Below are 23,789 nucleotides of genomic sequence, written 5' to 3'. Positions count from 1 at the left end.
CACCTGACCACTGTCGTGTCCATAACATCTTTTGGCAGTTATGGACATCGCATTTACTCATGATGCCAGAGTGCAAATATCCCTCTGTGCATCTCGCATATATAGAAATGCATCCTTTAAATGCTCTATAGTCAATAAAATACTGTCCCTGTCAAGGGTATCAATATTTTTAGTCAGGGAATCCGACCAAGCCACCCCAGCTCTGCACATCCAGGCTGAGGCGATCGCTGGTCGCAGTATAACACCAGTATGTGTGTATATACTTTTTATGATATTTTTCCAGCCTCCTGTCAGCTGGTCCTTGAGGACGGCCCTATCTATAGACGGTACCGCCACTTGTTTTGATAAGCGTGTGAGCGCCTTATCCACCTTAAGGGGTGTTTCCCAACGCGCCCTAACTTCTGGCGGGAAAGGGTATACCGCCCATAATTTTCTATCGGGGGGAACCCACGCATCATCACACACTTTATTTAATTTATCTGATTCAGGAAAAACTATGGTAGTTTTTTCACATCCCACATAATACCCTCTTTTGTGGTACTTGTAGTATCAGAAATATGTAACACCTCCTTCATTGCCTTTAACGTGTGGCCCTAATAAGGAATACGTTTGTTTATTCACCGTCGACACTGGATTCAGTGTCCCTGTCTGTGTCTGTGTCGACCGACTAAAGTAAACGGGCGTTTTAAAACCCCTGACGGTGTTTTTGAGACGTCTGGACCGGTACTAATTGTTTGTCGGCCGTCTCATGTCGTCAACCGACCTTGCAGCGTGTTGACATTATCACGTAATTTCCTAAATAAGCCATCCATTCCGGTGTCGACTCCCTAGAGAGTGACATCACCATTACAGGCAATTGCTCCGCCTCCTCACCAACATCGTCCTCCTACATGTCGACACACACGTACCGACACACAGCACACACACAGGGAATGCTCTGATAGAGGACAGGACCTACTAGCCCTTTGGAGAGACAGAGGGAGAGTTTGCCAGCACACACCAAAAACGCTATAATTATATAGGGACAACCTTATATAAGTGTTTTCCCTTATAGCATCTTAATATATAAGCATATCGCCAAATTAGTGCCCCCCCTCTCTGTTTTAACCCTGTTTCTGTAGTGCAGTGCAGGGGAGAGCCTGGGAGCCTTCCCTCCAGCCTTTCTGTGAGGGAAAATGGCGCTGTGTGCTGAGGAGATAGGCCCCGCCCCTTTTTCGGCGGCCTCGTCTCCCGCTCTTAACGGATTCTGGCAGGGGTTAAATATCTCCATATAGCCTCCGGAGGCTATATGTGAGGTATTTTTAGCCAAAATAGGTATTCATTTGCCTCCCAGGGCGCCCCCCTCCCAGCGCCCTGCACCCTCAGTGACTGCCGTGTGAAGTGTGCTGAGAGGAAAATGGCGCACAGCTGCAGTGCTGTGCGCTACCTTTAGAAGACTGAGGAGTCTTCTGCCGCCGATTCTGGACCTCTTCTTACTTCAGCATCTGCAAGGGGGCCGGCGGCAAGGCTCCGGTGACCATCCAGGCTGTACCTGTGATCGTCCCTCTGGAGCTGATGTCCAGTAGCCAAGAAGCCAATCCATCCTGCACGCAGGTGAGTTCACTTCTTCTCCCCTCTGTCCCTCGTTGCAGTGATCCTGTTGCCAGCAGGACTCACTGTAAAGTAAAAAACCTAAGCTAAACTTTCTCTAAGCAGCTCTTTAGGAGAGCCACCTAGAATTGCACCCTTCTCGGCCGGGCACAAAAATCTAACTGGCTTGGAGGAGGGTCATAGGGGGAGGAGCCAGTGCACACCACCTGATCGGAAAGCTTTACTTTTGTGCCCTGTCTCCTGCGGAGCCGCTATTCCCCATGGTCCTTTCAGGAACCCCAGCATCCACTAGGACGATAGAGAAATCTATTTCTCGTAGTCCGTAGTGGATGCTGGGGACTCCGTAAGGACCATGGGGAATAGACGGGATCCGCAGGAGACATGGGCACTTTAAGAAAGACTTTGGATTCTGGTGTGCTCTGGCTCCTCCCTCTATGTCCCTCCTCCAGACCTCAGTTAAAGAAACTGTGCCCGGAAGAGCTGACAGTACAAGGAAAGGATTTTGGGAATCCAGGGTAAGACTCATACCAGCCACACCAATCACACCGTATAACTTGTGATAACTTTACCCAGTTAACAGTATGAACAATAACAGAGCATCAGATAAACTCTGATGCAACTATAACATAACCCTTATTTAAGCAATAACTATATACAAGCATTGCAGAAAAAGTCCGCACTTGGGACGGGCGCCCAGCATCCACTACGGACTACGAGAAATAGATTTACCGGTAAGTAAAATCTTATTTTCTCTAACGTCCTAGTGGATGCTGGGGACTCCGTAAGGACCATGGGGATTATACCAAAGCTCCCAAACGGGCGGGAGAGTGCGGATGACTCTGCAGCACTGATTGAGCAAACGATAGGTCCTCCTCAGCCAGGGTATCAAACTTGTAGAACTTTGCAAACGTATTTGCACCTGACCAAGTAGCAGCTCGGCATAGCTGTAATGCCGAGACCCCTCTGGCAGCCGCCCAAGAAGAGCCCACCTTCCTAGTTGAATGGGCTTTCACTGATTTTGGCTGCGGCAATCCAGCCACAGAATGAGCCTGCTGAATCGTGTTACAGATACAGCGAGCAATAGTCTGCTTTGAAGCAGGAGCACCAAGCTTGTTGGATGCATACAGGATAAACAGTGACTCCGTTTTCCGGACTCTAGCCGTTCTGGCTACATAAACTTTTAAAGCCCTGACCACATCAAGTAACTCAGAATCCTCCAAGTCACGAGTAGCCACAGGCACCACAATAGGTTGGTTCATATGAAAGGATGAGACCACTTTTGGCAGGAATTGTGGACGTGTCCTCAATTCCGCTCTATCCATATGGAAAATCAGATATGGGCTTTTATGAGACAAAGCCGCTAATTCTGACACGCGCTTAGCCGAAGCCAAGGCTAATAGCATGACCACCTTCCACGTGAGGTATTTCAACTCCACTGTTTCAAGTGGTTCAAACCAGTGTGATTTCAGGAAACTCAACACCACGTTAAGATCCCAAGGTGCCACTGGAGGCACAAAGGGAGGCTGAATATGCAGCACTCCTTTCACAAACGTCTGAACTTCTGGCAGAGAAGCCAACTCCTTTTGAAAGAAAATGGAAAGGGCCGAAATCTGGACCTTAATTGAGCCTAACTTCAGGCCCAAATCCACTCCTGACTGAAGGAAGTGAAGGAAACGGCCCAGCTGAAACTCCTCTGTAGGAGCATTGCTGGCCTCACACCAAGAAACATATTTTCGCCATATCCGGTGATAATGTTTAGCGGTTACGTCCTTCCTAGCCTTTATCAGCGTAGGAATTACCTCCTCCGGAATACCCTTTTCTGCTAGGATCCGGCGTTCAACCGCCATGCCGTCAAACGCAGCCACGGTAAGTCTTGGAAGAGACAGGGTCCCTGTTGCAACAGGTCCTGCCTTAGAGGAAGAGGCCACGGATCCTCTGTGAGCAATTCTTGCAGATCTGGATACCAAGTCCTTCGTGGCCAATCTGGAACAATGAGAATTGTTCTTACTCCTTTTTCTTATTATCCTCAGTACCTTGGGTATGAGAGGAAGAGGAGGAAATACATAGACCGACTGGAACACCCACGGTGTCACCAGGGCGTTTACAGCTACCGCCTGAGGGTCCCTTGACCTGGCGCAATAGCTCTGTAGCTTTTTGTTGAGGCATGACGCCATCATGTCTATCTGTGGTAGTTCCCACGACTTGTAATCTGTGTGAAGACTTCTTGATGAAGTCCCCACTCTCCCGGGTGGAGGTCGTGTCTGCTGAGGAAGTCTGCTTCTCAGTTGTCCACTCCCGGGATGAACACTGCCGACAGTGCACTTACGTGATTCTCCGCCCAGCGAAGAATCCTGGTGGCTTCCGCCATCGCCACTCTGCTCCTTGTGCCACCTTGGCGGTTTACATGAGCCACTGCGGTTATGTTGTCTGACTGAATCAGAACCGGTTGGTCGCGAAGTAGGGACTCCGCTTGACGTAGGGCGTTGTATATGGCCCTTAGTTCCAAGATGTTGATGTGAAGGCAAGTCTCCTGACTTGACCACAGGCCTTGGAAATTTCTTCCCTGCGTAACTGCCCCCCACCCCCGGAGGCTTGCATCCATGGTCACCAGGACCCAGTCCTGAATGCCGAATCTGCGGCCCTCCAGAAGGTGAGCACTCTGCAGCCACCACAGGAGAGACACCCTGGCCCTGGGGGATAGGGTGATTAACCGATGCATCTGAATATGTGATCTGGACCACTTGTCCAGGAGATCCCATTGAAAGGTCCTCGCATGGAACCTGCCGAAGGGAATGGCCTCGTATGATGCCACCATCTTTCCCAGGACTCGTGTGCAGTGATGCACCGACACCTTTTTTGGTTTTAATAGGTCTCTGACCAGTGTCATGAGTTCCTGAGCCTTCTCCATCGGGAGATAAACCCTCTTCTGGTCTGTGTCCAGAATCATGCCCAGGAAGGGCAGACGAGTCGTAGGAATCAACTGCGACTTTGGAATATTCAGAATCCAGCCGTGCTGTCCTAACACTTCCAGAGAGCATGCTACGCTGATCAGTAACTGCTCTCTTGACCTCGCTTTTATGAGGAGATCGTCCAAGTATGGGATAATTGTGACCCCTTGCTTCCGCAGGAGTACCATCATTTCTGCCATCACCTTGGTAAATATTCTCGGTGCCGTGGAGAGACCAAACGGCAACGTCTGAAATTGGTAATGACAATCCTGTATCACAAATCTGAGGTACGCCTGATGAGGTGGATAAATGGGGACATGAAGGTATGCATCCTTTATGTCCAGAGACACCATAAAATCTCCCCCTTTCAGGCTTGCAATGACCGTTCTGAGCGATTCCATCTTGAACTTGAACATTTTCAGGTATATGGTCAGAGATTTTAAATTTAATATGGGTCTGACCGAACCGTCCGGTTTCGGTACCACAAACATGGTCGAATAATACCCCTTCCCTTGCTGAAGGAGGGGAACCTTGACCACCACCTGCTGAAGATACAAATTGTGAATTGCAGCTAACACTACTTTCCTCTCTAATGGGGAAGCTGGCAGGGCCGATTTGAAGAATCGGTGAGAGGGCATCTCTTCGAATTCCAGCTTGTATCCCTGAGACACAATCTCTATTGCCCAGGGATCCACCTGGGAGTGAACCCACTTGTGGCTGAAATTTCGGAGACGCGCCCCCACCGGGCCTAGCTCCGCCTGTGGAGCCCCAGCGTCATGCGGTGGATTTAGTGGAAGCCGGGGAGGACTTCTGTTCCTGGGAACTAGCTGTGTTGTGCAGCTTCCTTCCTCTGCCCCTGCCTCTGGCAAGAAAGGACGCACCTCGGACTTTCTTGCCTTTTTGTGATCGAAAGGACTGCATTTGGTAATACGGTGCTTTCTTAGGTTGTGAGGGAACATATGGCAAAAAAATTGACTTTCCAGCAGTAGCTGTGGAGACCTATACCCCTTTCACATCGCACAAATAACCCGGTACCGACACGGCATATTGCCGTGTCGAACCGGGTCAGTGTGCGATGTGAAAGCACGCTGGGCGATTTAGCGGGTCGCCTGACCCGGTAAATCAACCCGGTAAAAAAGAAGGGTTTTACCCGGGTTGATTACCGGGTCAGGTGCGGTGTGAATGGGAGCCGTGTCGATGCGACACGGTTCCCATTCACAAGATAGGGAGAGGCGGCGCTGGAGATGAGCTCATCTCCCGACGCCGCCTCCACCCCCGCCCCCGCTGCGGCCTCCGTTGTCATGGCAACCGACCCGGTATATTGCCGGGTCGGGAAGCCTGCAACGGAGCGCAAATGCCGGATCCCACCCGGTAAGTACACGTTTGTCTTACCGGGTAGGACCCGGCATTTGCGGTGTGAATGCAGCACAAGTCCGAGAGACCCTCCCCAAACAGTTCCTCACCCTTGTAAGGTAAAACCTCCATGTGCCTTTTTGAGTCGGCATCGCCTGTCCATTGCCGAGTCCACAGGACCCTTCTGGCAGAAATCGACATTGCATTTATTCTAGAGCCCAGTAGGCTAATGTCTCCTTGAGCATCTCTCATATATAGGACAGCGTCTTTTATATGCCCCAGGGTCATTAATATAGTATCCTTGTCTCAGGTATCAAGTTCCTCAGACAAGGTATCCGTCCATGCTGCTACAGCACTGCACACCCAGGCCGACGCAATTGCCGGCCTTAGTAAGGTACCTGAATGTTTATAAATGGACTTCAGGGTACCCTCTTGCTTTCTATCCGCAGCATCTTTTAGGGTGGCCGTATCCTGTGACGGCAGGGCTACCCTCTTGGATAAGCGTGTTAGAGCTTTGTCCACCCCAGCGTAACCTGTCCGTTGGCGGGAAGGGATACGCCATAAGCATCCTCTTGGAAATCTGCAGTTTTTTATCTGGAGATTCCCAAGCCTTTTCACATAACTCATTTAGCTCATGTGAAGGGGGAAAGGTCACCTCCTGCCTTTTTTCCCCATACATATGAACCCTCTTGTCAGGGACTGGGGTTTCCTCTGTGATGTGCAACACATCCTTCATTGCTATAATCATATAACGGATGGCTTTAGCCAATTTAGGCTGTAACTTTGCATCATCGTAATCGACACTGTAATCAGAATCCATGTCGGTATCTGTGTCAACAATTTGGGATAGTGGGAGCTTCTGAGACCCTGACGGGCTCTGCGACATCGGATCAGGCATGGGTTGAGACCCTGACTGTCCTAAGGTTTCAGCTTTATCCAACCTTTTATGCAAGGAATTAACATCATTTAAAACCTTCCACATATCCATCCAATCAGGGGTCGGCGCCGTCGGTGGAGATCCCACATTCATTTGCTCCCGCTCTGCTTCCACATAGCCTTCCTCGTCAAACATGTCGACACAAGCGTACCGACACACCACAAACACACAGGGGATGCTCTTTTTTGAAGACAGTTCCCCCACAAGGCCCTTTGGAGAGACAGAGAGAGTATGCCAGCACACACCCCAGCGCTATATGACCCAGGAATCACACAGTAACTTAGTGTTAACCCAGTAGCTGCTGTATATTATGTTTTTGCGCCAAATTTATGTGCCCCCCCTCTCTTTTTACCCTCTTCTACCGTGAACCTGCAGGGGAGAGCCTGGGGAGCTTCCACTCAGCGGAGCTGTGGAGAGAAAATGGCTCTGGTGAGTGCTGAGGAAGAAGCCCCGCCCCCTCAGCGGCGGGCTTCTGTCCCGCGTTTCTGTACACTATTATGGTGGGGGCTCATACATATATACAGTGCCCAACTGTATATATGTGTAACTTTTGCCAAGAGGTCCTAATTGCTGCCCAGGGCGCCCCCCCCCCCCTGCGCCCTACAGTGACCGGAGTATGTGGGTGTAGTGTGGGAGCAATGGCGCACAGCTGCAGTGCTGTGCGCTACCTCAGTGAAGACTGGAGTCTTCTGCCGCCGATTTCGAAGTCTTCTTGCTTCTATCACCCGGCTTCTGTCTTCCGGCTCTGCGAGGGGGACGGCGGCGCGGCTCCGGGATCGGACGACAAAGGGTGAGATCCTGTGTACGATCCCTCTGGAGCTAATGGTGTCCAGTAGCCTAAGAAGCAGAACCTATCTTCAGAGAGTAGGGCTGCTTCTCTCCCCTCAGTCCCACGATGCAGGGAGCCTGTTGCCAGCAGATCTCCCTGAAAATAAAAAACCTAACAAAATACTTTCTTATAGCAAGCTCAGGAGAGCTCACTAAGTAGCACCCAGCTCGTCCGGGCACAGATTCAAACTGAGGTCTGGAGGAGGGACATAGAGGGAGGAGCCAGAGCACACCAGAATCTAAATTCTTTCTTAAAGTGCCCATGTCTCCTGCGGAGCCCGTCTATTCCCCATGGTCCTTATGGAGTCCCCAGCATCCACTAGGACGTTAGAGAAAGTAGACAAGCCAGCACTCACGTGAGTGCTGGCTTGTCTACTTTTTCTGCATCGCTGGAGAAGTGAGTGTTTTATATTTATTGCTGCCTTGCACCACTATTTTTTGCTTTATAGACATAGGCTTTCAGTGCTGTCGTGATTATATATATTATATATATATATATATATATATATATATATATATATATATACACACACACACACACACACACACACACACACACACACACACACACACACACACACACACACACACACACATACACACATACATACATACAAATTGACAACATGGTGTGCTTAGTACTATTTATGTAGCAGTGATTTGCTATGTAATGCACAGGTAATCGATGTCACTGTAAGAGAAGATAGCCGTGAACGCGTTTGTTTTCTTCTTAGATCCACACCTCACAATTTGATACGCTTGTGAATATAACCTTTTGTACTGTAAGATTTGTATTGTTAATATACCAGGACTGATGTATTTGAGGCTCTCTATACAGTGCGCGCTCTTTGAAGCCGTTTTCATGCTTGATTGCTCCTGGTGACGGAATGGTGGATTCTCCAAGGATTGGGAGGAGAACTCTCATTCAAGGAGTTGCCGGGGAATGGTAGAGTGAGAGTCTGCAGGTGACCCGATGTGTAATTCTAGTGTCTGCTCTGTGGAGGTTTTCTAAATGCTTTTTACGAGTTATGGTTTCCACATTTGCATTTGTTATATTAGATTAAAAAAAAGGGAGTGCTGGGAGATTTCTTTGTATGAAAGCTTTTATTATAGCCAAGCTAGTAACTAGAACAGAAATGTCAGATCTATTTATGGGAAACATGTTTTATTGAGAACAAAGAGAGAAAGTAGCTCCTGAATCTTTAATCACACACAAGAAATTTAATATACAAAAATCTGTGCCTAAAATGGAAAACCTGGTAATAGATAATTTGTGCGTTTCCAGCTATGTATGCCAAAGACGCTACAAACAACAACAATGGGTCAAAAAGTTGCAGAAATGTGCATGGTTTTGACACCCAACACGCCAGTATATGTAGAGGTGTCATGTGACTAGGGGAAGGGGGGGGGGGATGTATCAAACCTCAGCAAGCGGTAAAGCGGAGAGACATTAATGCATACTTGCCTACTTGACCCTCTCCATGAGGGAGAAAATGCTGTTCCTGGACTTTCCTGGTTATGTATGATTGCCATCACCTGTGGTGATACACCTTTCTTATCAATTAACTAGCTCACCACAGCCTACCTCCCAACATGACCCTCTCCAGGAGGGACAGAGTGCTCTGCTCCTGGAGTTCCCTCTTAATGTATGATTGCCATCACCTATGCTGAAACACCTTTCTTATCCATTACCCTGTTCAGCACAGGTGCCAGCAATCATAAATTAAGAGAAAAGTCCAGAAGCAGAGCATTGTGTCCCTCCTGGAGAGGGTCATGTTGGGAGGTATGCCACAGGTGATGGCATCATACATTACCAGGAAAGTCCAGGAACAGAGCATTTTCTCCCTCATGGAGAGGGTCAGGTAGGCAAGTATGCATTAATGACCAGCCAATAAAGCTTCTACCAGACATTTTACAGACTATGGGACATGTACTAAGCAGTGATAAAAGTGGAAAAGTGAGCCAGTGGAGAAGTTGCCCATGGCAACCAATCAACTGCTCTGTATACTTTTATAGTATGCACATTATAACTGTTACGTCAATGCTGATTGGTTGCCATGGGCAACTTCTCCACTGGCTCACTTTTCCACTTTTATCACTGCTTAGCACATGTCCCCCTATAGGCCCCTGTGTTTAAAGGATGACAGCCAGAACCTGATTGGTTGTTACTTTATTTCCCTCCAAGATTTGATACATCATCCCTGGAGGAGATGGGCAGATGGCGCATACTAAATAAGTGGAAAATGAGGTTACGCTTTGCTGGACAGTACGGAATTATCACTTGTAAACAGTTCTGTGGCAGCTTCAGAGCTCCCAATATTTGTGCAGTCACTATCCATGTCTACCCCCAATGATTTTGTACATAGGCTACGATGACTAGTCAAATCTAGATTTTCAGTTGGAAAAAATATATATAAGTTTGCAATTATGCCCCCTTAGCTTCAATTTAATATGCAAATGAGGGTTGTGATTCAGTTTTGTATGTGTCAACATTTTTTTTTTAAAGTGTTCAAATGTTAGAATGTTTGGCTTAGATATGCTGTAATAAGGCCAAATGAGCCTCCATTCTATCACAATGAGACATCCAAATGAAATATTTCCAAAAGCCAAGACCACACTTACCTACACTACCTGAATGAACACTTAGCTTTGATTAGACTTAGTACACAGGTTCTCAACCACGGTCCTCAGGACCCCACACAGTGCATGTTTTGCAGGTAACCCAGCAGGTGCACAGGTGTATTCATTACTCACTGACATTTTAAAAGGGCCACAGGTGGAGCTAATTATTTTACTTGCGAGTGAGGAGACCTGCAAAACATGCACTGTGTGGAGTAATGAGGACAGAGTTTGAGAACCTGTGGTCTAGTACATTGACAGGCAATCTGATACATTCAGAGGCCGCTTGGGCGGGCCACCTAACCTTCAAAAGGCCGCACATTACCCTTAATCTCAGTAATAAATTAAAACAATATGTTTATTCAAAGAAAGACACCCGTCTTTAATTACATATTGCAAGCTATAACAAACAGCTCTTACATTACTGGTCTCGAGCACTGGTTCTCAAACTCGGCCCCCAGGACCCTAAGCAAATCATTTTTCTAGGTCTCTTCACAGAATCACAAGTGAGAGAATGAGCTCAACCTGTGGATCTTTTAAAATGTGTCAGTGAGTAACGAGTACACCTATGTACCTGCTAGGTGACCTGGAAAACGTGTACCCAGGGGCGTTTTAAGAAAGGAGGGGGGCCCGTGTGCAGACTCTGGGTGAGCCCCATCCTCTCCACAGCGCCGGAGTCTTCTGCACATGTGCAGGTCTCTGGAAACATGGTGCCCGCCATGATCCGTTGACTAATTAGCTACTGCGTATGCACAGTGGCCATTTTGGGAGTGATTTTTTGCCACGGCTGTAACACCCATCTTGGGACTCTGGAAAGGTGAGTATTACAACAATATAGGTGCGGTGTTGGCCTCTCTGGACCCAGGTGCCCGTGTGCACCGCACAAATTGCACCCACGACAGACACCTATGCGTGTACCATTTGGGGTCCCTGAGGACAACGTTTGAGAACCACTGGTCTAGATCATTCCTGTTAAGGAGTGACTAGTTGCTATGGGTAACTGCACCTACAGATGTGTCCTCAACATGTCCCATGCAACTCCGCTAGCGCTGGGATATTTATGCCGAAAATGCATTTTAGACGCAACATGATGCGGCGAGGCTGCACCAGGAAACTGGTACCGATTCATTTGAAATGCGACACTTTTATATCTCTGTGAGACTTTGGCTCACTTCTCCACACTTTTTCAATGCTTCATGCATAGACCCCAATGGAGAAGTTGCCCATGACAACCAATCAGCATTGATGTAACTATTATAACTGGCATACTATGCAATTGTACGGAGCGGCTGATTAGTTGCTATGGGTAAATTCTCCACAGGCTCACTTCTCCACTCTTTTCACTGCTTCATGAATAGACCTCTGAGTCTGTATATGAAGCATAAAGGAACTTGACATGGAAAAAAAAAAAAAAAAAAAAAAAACACGGCGGCTGTATCGTAGCACTTTGTATGCAGATTCAGAGACGCAGTCACTCACAGACATACAGGTAATTAGCAGAATCTACGGGTGCATCCTAGCCGCACCACATTGTGTCTAAAACACATCTGTATGCTAGTAAATAAACCCTCTATATAAAACACACATTCCATGACTAAGGTCAGATTGTTCAAGCATGGTAATCCCCCAACTATGCTGCCAGAAATCACTTCCTGCCTCTCTCCGATAACACACACTCATAAAATGACTGTATGGAAGAGAGTGGACAATTTTGGGTGTGTAGGGTTGATTGAAGCCCCACCTGTTTGTTTTAATTAATCATTTCCACAGTTACTAAGTGCTACCTGTAAACGAAACATAAAACAGAGGTTTACTGCAGTTCAATGTAAAATGAAACTGCAAAGCATAATTTGTGTTTAATGCAAAAAGTAAGAAGAGCACTTTGATACTGTATCTAAATATACATTAAACTTTGAAACGATGAAGTATTCTTGCTATAGTTATCTAGAATTGATGCAAGTGTTTGTCTCATCTGCACAGTGGTTGCGGTTCAATCTCACTGAAGTGTGATAATGCTCTTAGTGTACAGTCGCTTATGGTTGTGTACACACGGTGAGATATTTTCTTATGATTTTGACTATATAGTCAAAATCGTAAGAAGAGTTAGTGCCGATTCGATGCGCGGTCCCACGCGGTCGGCATCGCAAGACTAGATAGACTGTGCAGGCAAGTCAATTTTGACTCTCTCTATAGAAGAGATAGTCAAAACTGACACAGCCAAAATTGCACAGTCAGTATCGCAAGAACACTCATTATGTGCTTAAAATGCCGACCTAGCCCCTGTCGCATAGTGAGAATCGGGCATAGCCCGAATCTCAACGTGTGTACGGGCCTTTAGAGGTGTGACCTACTGATACAAGATGTGTGACATTGTTGCGGAAAGGGAGTGGTCTGTGCCACACAGGTATGAAAATAGGTAACAGACACACTCATAGGGTTTATTTATAGGCAGATTACCGGGATAACCAGTGATTAACATACAAAAATAAACAGACTAATTAATTTAGGTTACAGCCCAGAGCCTGGGATAAATACATCTTATTGACATTTACAATATCGACAGGCAGTACGGACCCCGGAATGCCGGCACCAGGAGTTCAACAAGCGTGAGGTGCCGCCACAACAATTGCAAACATGATGGTTAATCATCATGTTTACGGTTGTAGTTTCGGCACATGTAAAATTCTTTAATCACATTTGTCGATCCCATGGTGCATTCCAGGGTCCATGCAGTGCTTGTTGACATTCTGAATGTCAGCAAGCCACCTCCACACCCAGAGCCTGATTAAGACTCCACTAGGCCCAAGGCAAGATGCTGCGTTGGTTGTCCTTCTTCCTCCTACATTTCTGTGAATCCTAAAGAGGGGGCTAGGTTGCTTAATGTATAATACGGGATATAGTCACAATGCTGGCGTTCAGGATCCTGCCACCCACGATGCCGGCGCCAAATTCTGACACCTGTCAGAATGACGGTGCCGGAACTCCAACCGACGGGATTCCGAAAGTAAGTATGCCAGGGAGGGATAGGTTTCGGCTGTGGGGAGAGAGGGTTAGGTTTCGGCTGTGGGGAGAGAGGGTTAGGTTTCGGCTGTGGGGAGAGAGGGTTAGGTTTCGGCTGTGGGGAGAGAGGGTTAGGTTTCGGCTGTGGGGAGAGAGGGTTAGGTTTCGGCTGTGGGGAGAGAGGGTTAGGTTTCGGCTGTGGGGAGAGAGGGTTAGGTTTCAATTCCTGCTGAGCTCCTGTGGGGATTACGATCTGTTGGGATGGGATACAGTCGTTAAGTTGACACAGCTTAGGTTGACAGGTCAAAAGGTCGACATGAGTTTTTCAAAATGTTTTCCTTCATTTTTTGGACTTTCATACTTGACGATTCAAGTGGACTACAATTGTGAACGGTAACCTAAGCGAGCCACGCGAGGTAACATGGTGCACTAATTGGGGTTCCCCGTCACTTTACGAAGAAAACGACACCAAAATAAGTCCAAAAACCCATGTTGACCTACTGACCATGTCAACCTATTGTCCCTGTCGACCTTCCATTGTCGACCTAAATACTGTCGACCTAAGTTGAGTCGACTCAACGACCCATCCCCTTTGGGATGCCTCCATCAGGATTTAAACCACTGATCCCAATTCGTATAATACAGCTCTATTACAGTCAGGTGGTCTTCAGGTTGCAGGCGGCCGGGCTCTCGGCGACCACCATAACAGCGCCGGAATCCCGACTGCCGGCATGCCGACATCTTTTCTCCCTCTTGGGGCTCCACGACCCCCCTGGAGGGAGAATAGTGTGGCGAGCCCGCAAGAGGCTCATTTGCGCTCGCCCAGCTGTCGGTATGCCGGCGGTCAGGATTCCGGCACCGGTATGCTGGTCGCCGGCAAACCATACTACACCCATTACAGTCCCATTAAGTTAGGGTGACACTACTCGTTTTGTGTGTTAGTCATGTAGTAATAGGTTTTTTTTAGGCTCCCAACTAAAATAATTGTTCTGCAGTTTGGGCGCAATCACCACCGGTGCCGATGTTTCTGCTCGTAGCCTCCTGAGGTGGTGAGCAGAAACATGTGAAAGTTTGGCCACACAAATGGGACTTTTTGCGTTGTGGGCACTATTTCAGCCGTGTTTATCACGGAATTAGCACTATGTGTGGGCTTGCACCTGTTTCCCATTAACTGAGGGATTTTTTTTTAAAGGGTGTTGTCTAAAAAAAAATGGACAACCCCTGTCAAGGATAACTTGCATCAGATATTGGTGGTATTGTTTCACATAGACAATATATTTGCTACCTACAACACTGCCAGTAGGTGTGCGCAACAAGTTCTGGGCAAAAACAGACACCAGGTAAGTAGGCTTAGGATAACGTTAAACTTAATTGAACATTTAGGGCATGGGTCTTCAACCTATGGCCCTCAACTGCTGTGGAACTAAACATCCCAGCATGCCCTGCCTCAGTTTTAGCATGCCTTAATAGCAAAACTGTGCAGGGCATGCTGAGATGTGTAGTTCCACAACAGCTGGAGGGCTGCAGGTTCAAAACCCATGATTTAGAGGAACATGTACTAAGCAGTGATAAAAGTTGCGCATGGCAACCAATCAGCTGCTCCGTACAATAGTATACTAGGCAAATTATAAATGTTACTTCAATGCGATTGGTTGCCATGGGCAACTTCTCCACTGGCTCACTTCGCCACACTTTTTACTGCTTTATGAATTGATCCCACAGTTACCCACAAACAGATTAGGTTAGTGCCCTATACCAGGAACCCTCTTGTACCTGCACCAGAGCCGTAACTAGGTGTGTGCAGATTGTGCCTTGCCCACAGCGCACATGAACTGAAGGCACACCATCGGCAACACCCAAACTCCCCCTCCCCGCCCCCCAGCACCGTCACAGCCACTTCAGCCCCGTGTCACTACTCACTACAGCGCTTCCGCCCGTTATCCGCCGCCCGCCTGAGCCGCCGCCTTGGAATGATTGTGAGCTCCGCATTCAGCATTCCCCCCAGCACTGCCACAGTGCCGCCTGTCTCCCACCAGAGCCGCCACCTCTGAAGGGACTGAGCGCCTGACTCCGAGTCCCGCCGGTGCCTGTCTCCTGCCGCCTCTGCAGGGGATGCGGGAGCGCTGCAGCCAGCTCCTGGGTCTCTGCCTCTCTCTGCAGCCAGCCTGCCAAATTAACAGCAGATGGATGCCAGGTCACAGGCGAGTCTCTCTCTCCCATAAAAGGGGGATTGCCTGCCACAATGTGCAAACTAGGGGACTCTGCCTGCTTAATGTGTAAAGAAAAAAAAAAAAAAGGGGGGGGGGAGAGAACTCTGCCTTCCGTAACGTGTAAAAGGGAGCTTGGTGGCCATGCACCTTCCCCATGAAGCCATGCCCCTATATTTTTGCCACGCGCCTGTGGCGCGCACTGGCCCTTATTTGTATATGAGGGGGCGCCGATGCCGTTTCTTGCACACAACGCTAAAATGTCTCGTTACGGCACTGACCTGCACTGATCAGCAGCAAAAGGGACTTACACAGCTGTATAACACAGAGGCCTCTGCACAGTATGAACAGATTCCATTTGTCAATGCCAAGACAAGATGCCACTGCAGTGATGACACGGGCAATGTCTGTATTTTGCCCGTCAGTCACGCTGGGCACACATTGTCACATAAAATATCTGTCAGACATTTATCGGACAGTCTGAAACCCATCAGATATTGTGATCATCATGGCCAGGATATCTGCGTTCCTCGCCTGGGGAGGAGACATTCCCCCATTGGGAACAGGGGGAATGTCAGGTGGTACACTGGGCAGATGTACTTACGCAGAAAATGTGGTGAAAACTCCTGTATTCTGAGGTTTTACCGCATTCCCGTATGTACCAAGCTGGAGCCGGTGGGTAACGCCATATGTAGCTGGCGTTTCCCTTCCGCATTGTGCCCTGAGAGGGATCTGATTGGACCCCTCCCAGCACCTCCCACAGCATCACTCTGCGCTTGCGCAGATGGAATCCCATGTCCTGAATCCAGAAGTCAAGTGATTGCAAAGGACAGCTCTTATTGGGAGAGCTGTCCTTTGCGATACTAAACGCATTTCTAAACACATACGCGGTAAGTGGTGAGATGTACCACATCGCCAATGCAATGCTTAGTACATCCTACCCACTGCCAGATGCTGCCCACCACTGATCGGCTCAGTCCAGCATGTTGGAAGATTTTTGATGCCTGACCATCGCTGACTATGCAATTATCAGCACAACCCACCGATACTCAGATCAGGCAAAAAACTGCATAATGTATGCCTGGCTTTATTTCCCCACAGAGAACAATTAGGCGCATTCCATATAAATCACAAGCTGTGTTCAGTAATGCAAGTTTATCACAAATGGAACACACGGCCGCAAGTACATTGCTTTATTATTCTACACAGATACCACTTACACTATAGTTAACCCCATCATCAGAGCCAGACATTAAATCATGAGATAAAGTAATGTCCAACCTTAAGGCGTGTACACACGGTAAGATCTTTTCTTCCGATTCTGACTATATAGTCAGAATCAGAAGAAAAGATAGTGCAGATCGCAAGGTGACAGTCACGTGCGGCCCCGCGCGGTCGGCATCGGCCGAAAAAATAGGCTGTGCAGGCAAGTCAATCCTGACTATCTCTATAGAAGAGATAGTCAGGATTGACACTTAGCCAAAATCGCACAGAACCAGGATCGCAAGCACACTCATTATGTGCTTGCGATACTGGCTAAGTGCCGACCCGACCCCCCGTCGCACAGTGAGAATCGGATAAGTCCGAATCTCACCGTGTGTACACACCCTTACACTGACTTATATCAGCATAGCCCTGTGTAAGTGCTAGATTATCCCCTATAAAATGAGCAGCCATCTCTGCAGTCACCCAGGTTTCTGCTAAATTAATCCACCAAGTACAGATGTAGCCGCTGTCATCTTTGGCGCGATGCATTGTATACGCATGGAGATAGGCATCACAGCAAGTGACTGTAGGCAGAATGGCGCATATATATATATATATATATATATATATATATATATATATATATATATATATATATATATATATATATATATAGTCGCTGGTGTGATCACACCATTCATTTCCTATGGCCATGCACACGCACGAGGCTGTTTGTGGGTACACTAGTCGTGACTGCTTTGCCGTGAAAGAGGAGAGCAGCGCAGCTGTATGTCCGTTACCTAGCAGACTACCAAGCCCCTTCTTCCTTTACTCCAGTGTTTCCCAACTCGTCCTCAAGTATCCTAAACAGGCCATGTTTTGAGGAGCTCTGTGGAAGCAGGTGGGATAATTACTGAGCTGCCTGTGCGTGTTTACAGAAAACCACAAAACAAGGCCTGTTGGCGGTACTTAAGCTTTAAGCATTGGAGCCTCGGGAGGAGATGTACTAAGCAGTGATAAAAGTGGAGACGTTGCCCATGGCAACCAATCAACTGCTGTGTATACTTTTATAGTATGCAAATTATAAGTGTTACATCAGCGCTGATGGTTGCCATGGGCAACTTCTCCACTGGCTCACTTCTCCACTCTTATCACTGCTTAGTACATGTCCCTCTAAAGGGCCCTACACATTTGGCGATCCACCACCGAGCTGCCCGAGGGTGGATACGGCCGACCCGGCGGCAGGGGGGGGGCAGATACGGGGGGAGTGAAGTTTCTTCACTCCCCCAGTCACCTGGCTCCATAACAGTGCAGGCGAATATGGACGACAGGGCACCAGCGATGAACGAGCGCGGGGTCGCGCATCGTTTATCGTTGCTGCCACCACACTGAAAGATATGAACGGTATCTCTTTCATTAATGAGGGAGATCGTTCATACAGTATCTTTGAGTATTATCTGCCAGTGCGTAGGACCTATTAGTCACACAGTTACGTTTTAGCATGCAATCAGATAGTTAGTTGGAAAACTTGTCTCATTACTGTTGTGGGTGATTGCCTCACTGCAGTGCACTTGTTCTGTTACAGGAAAAAAAAAATTTTGCGGAGGAAACTTTTTATGCAATCCAATTAATTGAAGACTGCAGCGCTTTAAGTAAATTCAGATATCTGAGTATTGCAAGGCAGCAGATAGAAACTAGGAATATTGCTATTGGTTTGTGAGAGATTGTGATGCGTGTGTGTACAGCCTGTTGGAAAGGACCACTTTCTGTACTATTACACATTTCCCACATGAATTTCAATTAAAAACCCATATACATCTAACAATCTGGGACCTGACAATCTGATGCCCTCTCAAAACAAAAAGTGCAATAAATAAATACAATTAAAAACTTGATTTTTGCTTTAAATCATTAACAAAAATGTCAAAACACAATTAACAGCACTTGCAAAACTGGTGTTCCCTGTTCAAACTCAGTGTGGTAAAAAAGGAACTGTACAATCCATTCTTTATGAGGCCGTTCTCATGCCAATGTTTGCTGAACAATGAACAGACATGTAGGAGGGCCCCAAAAACAGCTACACGCCCCAGCAAACTGCTGCAAAACACCAGCGCTCCCAATTATGTCAAACACACAAAAATAGATTGGTCTCAGCTGTGTGCTAAGGGAGCGCTTTGCCAGTCTTGTTTACTAGCAACAGTCTGTAAACTGCAGGATTGCATAAAGTTCTGACATATTTATTAACAAAATGATTGTGTTACAAAAACATGTAAGTAAGAATAAATAAAAGAATCATTTTTTTAAATCAACTGTGACCATACTGAGCAAAACTTGGAAGGTTTATTTCTGTCACCCACTAAATTGCAACATCCAACTTCAAAAGATTTATGTTAAGGAACCTTAGCCCAAAGACAGATCTAGTGGGATTTGTGCATACAATATATATATATATTCTATTACCAAGGAGGGCACTATACACGCGCACACACCTTCATTCAGTTTGCATTCATTTTCGATACACACCATATGTAAACACATCTGTGACAATTTCCTGCACAATCAGCCACAGACGGGAAAGCAGTTGGTTCAGTAACAAGTGGTCTCTTCAGATCCCTTTTACAATCCTGCCCTTCCTTGAGCTTAATGAGGTCAGCATGGTTCCCAGCCACCAAGCACACACAGCTGCCCCCTGCATTAAGGCAAGCCCAGCTGGCATTAGGTATTCCCAGCACACCTCCTCATAAAGGGTTAAAAGAAACACATTAACACAGGGCTTATTGTTCCAGCTCTTAGCCAAGCTGCAGCAGGACTACAAGTTCCAACATAACCTGGAAAGCCTTAATAACCCTACATCTGGTGCCTGGGTGTAACTTGAACACCTAGGTAACATGATCCAACATAAGCAAGCAGCAAACATCATGGGAAAAGAGAAATATGCAAAGGCACATAGCAAGCAGGGTGTGAAACAGGCTGTATATGCAGAGTATACTCACATGCAATGCAATGCAAGCTAGACACAGTAACCACAGCAGGCTTCTGCCTGACTCCCAGCCCTTGCATTCACTCCCTCTAGCCCCTGATCCTTGTCCGAGGAGATAGCACTCACCCAAAATATGAAGTTGAAGCCAAACAGCAGATATTTAATGCACTTTGTTCCTCCTTTGACGGGCATGGTGGGACTTTAGCTGAGGATGAACTCTGGAGAAGTTGGAAGTGAAAAGAACACAACTCTCTGTACAGGGTGTGCCCGCCTCAGCCCTTTCTTTTGCAATGGATTGAAAATAACTCGGTCCAGCTCCCCCTATCGGTGGACACTGGTTACAGGCGGCACCACACCTACAAGAGATCTGCTTTACATACACATACACACTGATTTCTCTCTCACAGAAGGGTGTGTTATACTGGCAGCTCTGTATCACTTCATATGGCCCTCATTCCGAGTTGTTCGCTCGGTAAAAATCTTCGCATCGCAGCGATTTTCCGCTTAATGCGCATGCGCAATGTCCGCACTGCGACTGCGCCAAGTAAATTTGCTATGCACATAGTAATTTTACTCACGGCTTTTTCATCGTTCTGGCGATCGTAATGTGATTGACAGGAAATGGGTGTTACTGGGCGGAAACAGGCCGTTTTATGGGCGTGTGGGAAAAAACGCTACCGTTTCCGGAAAAAACGCAGGAGTGGCCGGAGAAACGGAGGAGTGTCTGGGCGAACGCTGGGAGTGTTTGTGACGTCAAACCAGGAACGACAAGCACTGAACTGATCGCAGATGCCGAGTAAGTCTGAAGCTACTCAGAAACTGCTACGAGGTGTGTAATCGCAATATTGCGAATACTTCGTTCGCAATTTTAAGATGCTAAGATTCACTCCCAGTAGGCGGCGGCTTAGTGTGAGCAACTCTGCTAAAATCGCCTTGCGAGCGAACAACTCGGAATGACCTCCATGATGTAGCTGACATCAGTTTCAGACCGTTCTATCTCCATTTAATGTAGGGTTACTTTGTGTTACACGGGTGATACTAATATGTGCAAATAACACAGTATAAGCATTAACACATTATAAAATAATACATACTGTGGACTGCAGAAAAAAAAGTTGTTTCAGAGCGCCCCCTAGTTTGCAAAAACTAGGATAAACAGGGAAAAATAGTTTCATTAAAATTGCTTTTAGCGGGTAATTCAGACCCGAACGCAGCCGTTGCATTTGGGTGGTCTGCGCACACGCTCATTGGCTGCAGTGCGTATGCACTTTCTTACACATTGCGGCCGCATACCGGATGGATGCAGCCGCAGTGTGATTGACAGCGGCAGGTGTTCGCGGGGTGGCGATGCGACATGACGTTGGTGGAGGCGTGGCAGGCCAAACGGGGGTGTTCCCGGGAGTGTTTTCAGGGTGGCTGCTTGATGTCAAACGCAGCTGCTCTGATGAAAAAAAATTGCGTCGGGCCGCCTGACAGCGCAGCCAGGCTTCGCTGCCAGGGGTCAACCATAGTCTGATTCGTCCACAATTTGATTGCGGACGCATCGTGAGGCAGCTCTACACATGCTGGGTGGTCTTGCCCTGTGCTCGGCGGCCCCCAGTATGTGAGGAGATGGACACAGATCTGGCTGCGTATGCAGCAATCTGCGTCCCTCGCTGAATAAGGTCCTTAATCTATTTATTAGCAGTCTAGATTTTAAATGTTTTTTCTTCACCTTCCTTACAGTATCTATATATTGGATCTATGGCGAAAACCTCACTCTTAGCGTAAATTAATGCAGCTGGTGAGAATTTCCTGCAATTCTACCAGAGAGGGATGTATGTTACTGGGAGGATCCTTATGTCGCCTATAGCCAAAGAGGCCAAGCTCTGAGAAGATAAGGCTTTTGGAGCATGGTAAATAAGGTCAGACCACAGTACCCATCAAGGGTGTTTTAAGAGAGGAGGAGGCCCGTGTTCAGCCTTCTCCGTTCGGGCCCCTCCTCTCTGCCCGGAGCGCTGTAGAGTCTGAGCATTATAGGGCTTAGACTCTACTGCGCATGCGCAGATCTCCGGGAAAATGGCGCGGCAGCCATTTTCCCTGAGATTTCTCTACTGCGCATGCGCAGAACTCCGTGAAAATGGCCGCTGAGCCATTTTCACAGCGTTCTAATAGCGCTGCGGATGCCGGCGCTGGACTTTGGAGGGGTGAGTATTTTAAAAATGGGTGCAGTGTGTGCGGTGGGGGCCCACCGCACACACTGCACCATTATAGAAACGCTATATACTACATCTCGGCTGCCAGAGACGGTGAGTGAAAACTCCCCCTTCCGGCAATGCCTGTCAGCAGCCACAGCGCATCCGCCTAGTGCTGATGCTGGTGTCTCTCCCAGCACCTCACTGGGCATTAGCGAGATCTCACATGCAGCAGGCACGCGCCACAACCAGAGACAGCGCTGTCCCTGCTGTGGAGACAGGGTAACAACACCTGCAGCTGGGCGTGTTTAGCACCATCTATTGACGGTCAACGCAATATAAAATATCCACCCTTGCACCAATCCTAATAAAGCAGATACATTGTCAGATGTTGTGGTGTGCACCAAACAAACACTCACTGCAATTACACTACTCCTCCTCAGCCTGGTCTGGCTCCCCCTCACTTTCCCCTGCCTGCTGCAGCAGCTTACTTACAAGTCAGCCACTTACTGTCACTGACAGTCGCAGACTATTACTGCTGCTGCTGGAAAAATGAGTGACGTGTCAATGCTGCTGCCGACCGTCTGCCAGTATTGAATTTGTCTTCCTAAGAGGAACGCTGGCTGCATGCTGCTCCTCATCAGTGGCTGGCGTTGACATAGCATAGAAGGAGCGAGGTGGGCATGTGGCGGGTGTGACGGGTGGGCGTGCGAGCAGCATGACGTAATCACGTCACATCACGCTGTTTTTGTACATGGAGGTGGAGCCGGGAGTTTGAAAGCCGGTGGCAGTGGCACCGTTGATTGACCCAGGCGTCTGGTCAGTAATGCAGTCCTGTCAGGGTGCAGCGCAGAGGGGACAGTAATCAGCCTGCTCGGCAATCGCTGCGTCAGGCATGTGAGATCGGGGTGCCAGACATTAGGGGGTGCCTGTGCGCACCAGGCACCCCCCCTGCGCACACCTATGTGCAGCTGTCAAAATCGATAGCTGCAGGTGTTGTGGAGGAAAGACCCCTGAAACATTGCGTCAGAATAGATATGCCCTGAGCTAGGGCTAGAAGCGCATCCAGTTATCCAGTTTCCCTCCATTTCTAGTTTGCCAAATGTGTGCACTATTGGCGTAATTTGGCTATAATGGACTTTTACATCACGTTGTCATTTAAAAATGTCTATGTTTATACTAAAAGGTGACGTTGTGTTTAGGGCTATCAGGTTAGTGTTGTAAAACCAGACAACTACAAGATTAATGCTGCAGGCTCGGCACTGGGATTAGTTTGAATGCCTATTGTTTGGTGTTATCAGTGCACACATACACCAGATGCGGCTGGATAATGATGCAGATCAAGGAAAACTATTTATTATTGTCTGGTTTATAGTGTCACCATATTATTCAGTGCTCTGCAGGGTATACTGAAGCGCTCACATCAGGCCCTGCCTCACTGGAGCTGACAGTCGCACCTAGGCGAAAAAACTGAGCTTTTTCGCTATTTTTAGGGCGAATGGAGATTCGCCATATGCAATATTTTCACCTAGGTGAAAAATGTGACAGGGGCGGAAAACACGTGGATCAGCGAATCCACTTGTTTTCCGTCAAAAATGTGGGCCATTTTAGCAGATTTTGAGGCATTTTCCACCAATTCCTTTTCACTTAAGAAAAGGCATTAGCGAAAATGCCTTCAAAACTCCCGAAAACGTCCCTAAATGAATACGAGTGGGGCTAAAAATTCATTAGCTCCGAAATGTATTCGGAACTAATTGCATACCCCCCTAAGGGCCTGTTTCAGATATATGTGCAAATGCATTCACAGCTGAGAATCTGTACATGGCGGAAGTGTGAAAATATGCTGCCATCTGTATTTGCACTGAGGCGCCCCCCAGTGGCATTGTAGATTACTGCAGCTGCGTAAAATGATGCAGCATCCATTGCAGATCAGCAGATTCTGGAAGT

The 23,789-nt window shown here is 47.7% G+C and overlaps 1 protein-coding gene across 1 annotated transcript in view; it reads right to left on the bottom strand.

Moving 5' to 3' along the window:
- The window catches only part of CD9 (CD9 molecule), a 73,748-nt gene extending 53,731 nt beyond the window's left edge, over positions 1-20,017 (bottom strand). Inside the window, exon 1 of the mRNA XM_063928502.1 lies at positions 19,795-20,017. Coding sequence (XP_063784572.1) covers positions 19,795-19,860 — 66 coding nt within the window. The 5' untranslated portion in view covers positions 19,861-20,017. The remainder of the gene's footprint in view (positions 1-19,794) is intronic.
- Between the last annotated feature and the right edge of the window lie 3,772 nt (positions 20,018-23,789).

This window comes from Pseudophryne corroboree, chromosome 6 (genome assembly GCF_028390025.1).
Source record: "Pseudophryne corroboree isolate aPseCor3 chromosome 6, aPseCor3.hap2, whole genome shotgun sequence".
In the NCBI taxonomy this organism is placed as follows: Eukaryota; Metazoa; Chordata; class Amphibia; order Anura; family Myobatrachidae; genus Pseudophryne; species Pseudophryne corroboree.
Note: the sequence above shows the minus strand (reverse complement) of the source record. Positions and strands in the feature narration are given on the sequence as shown.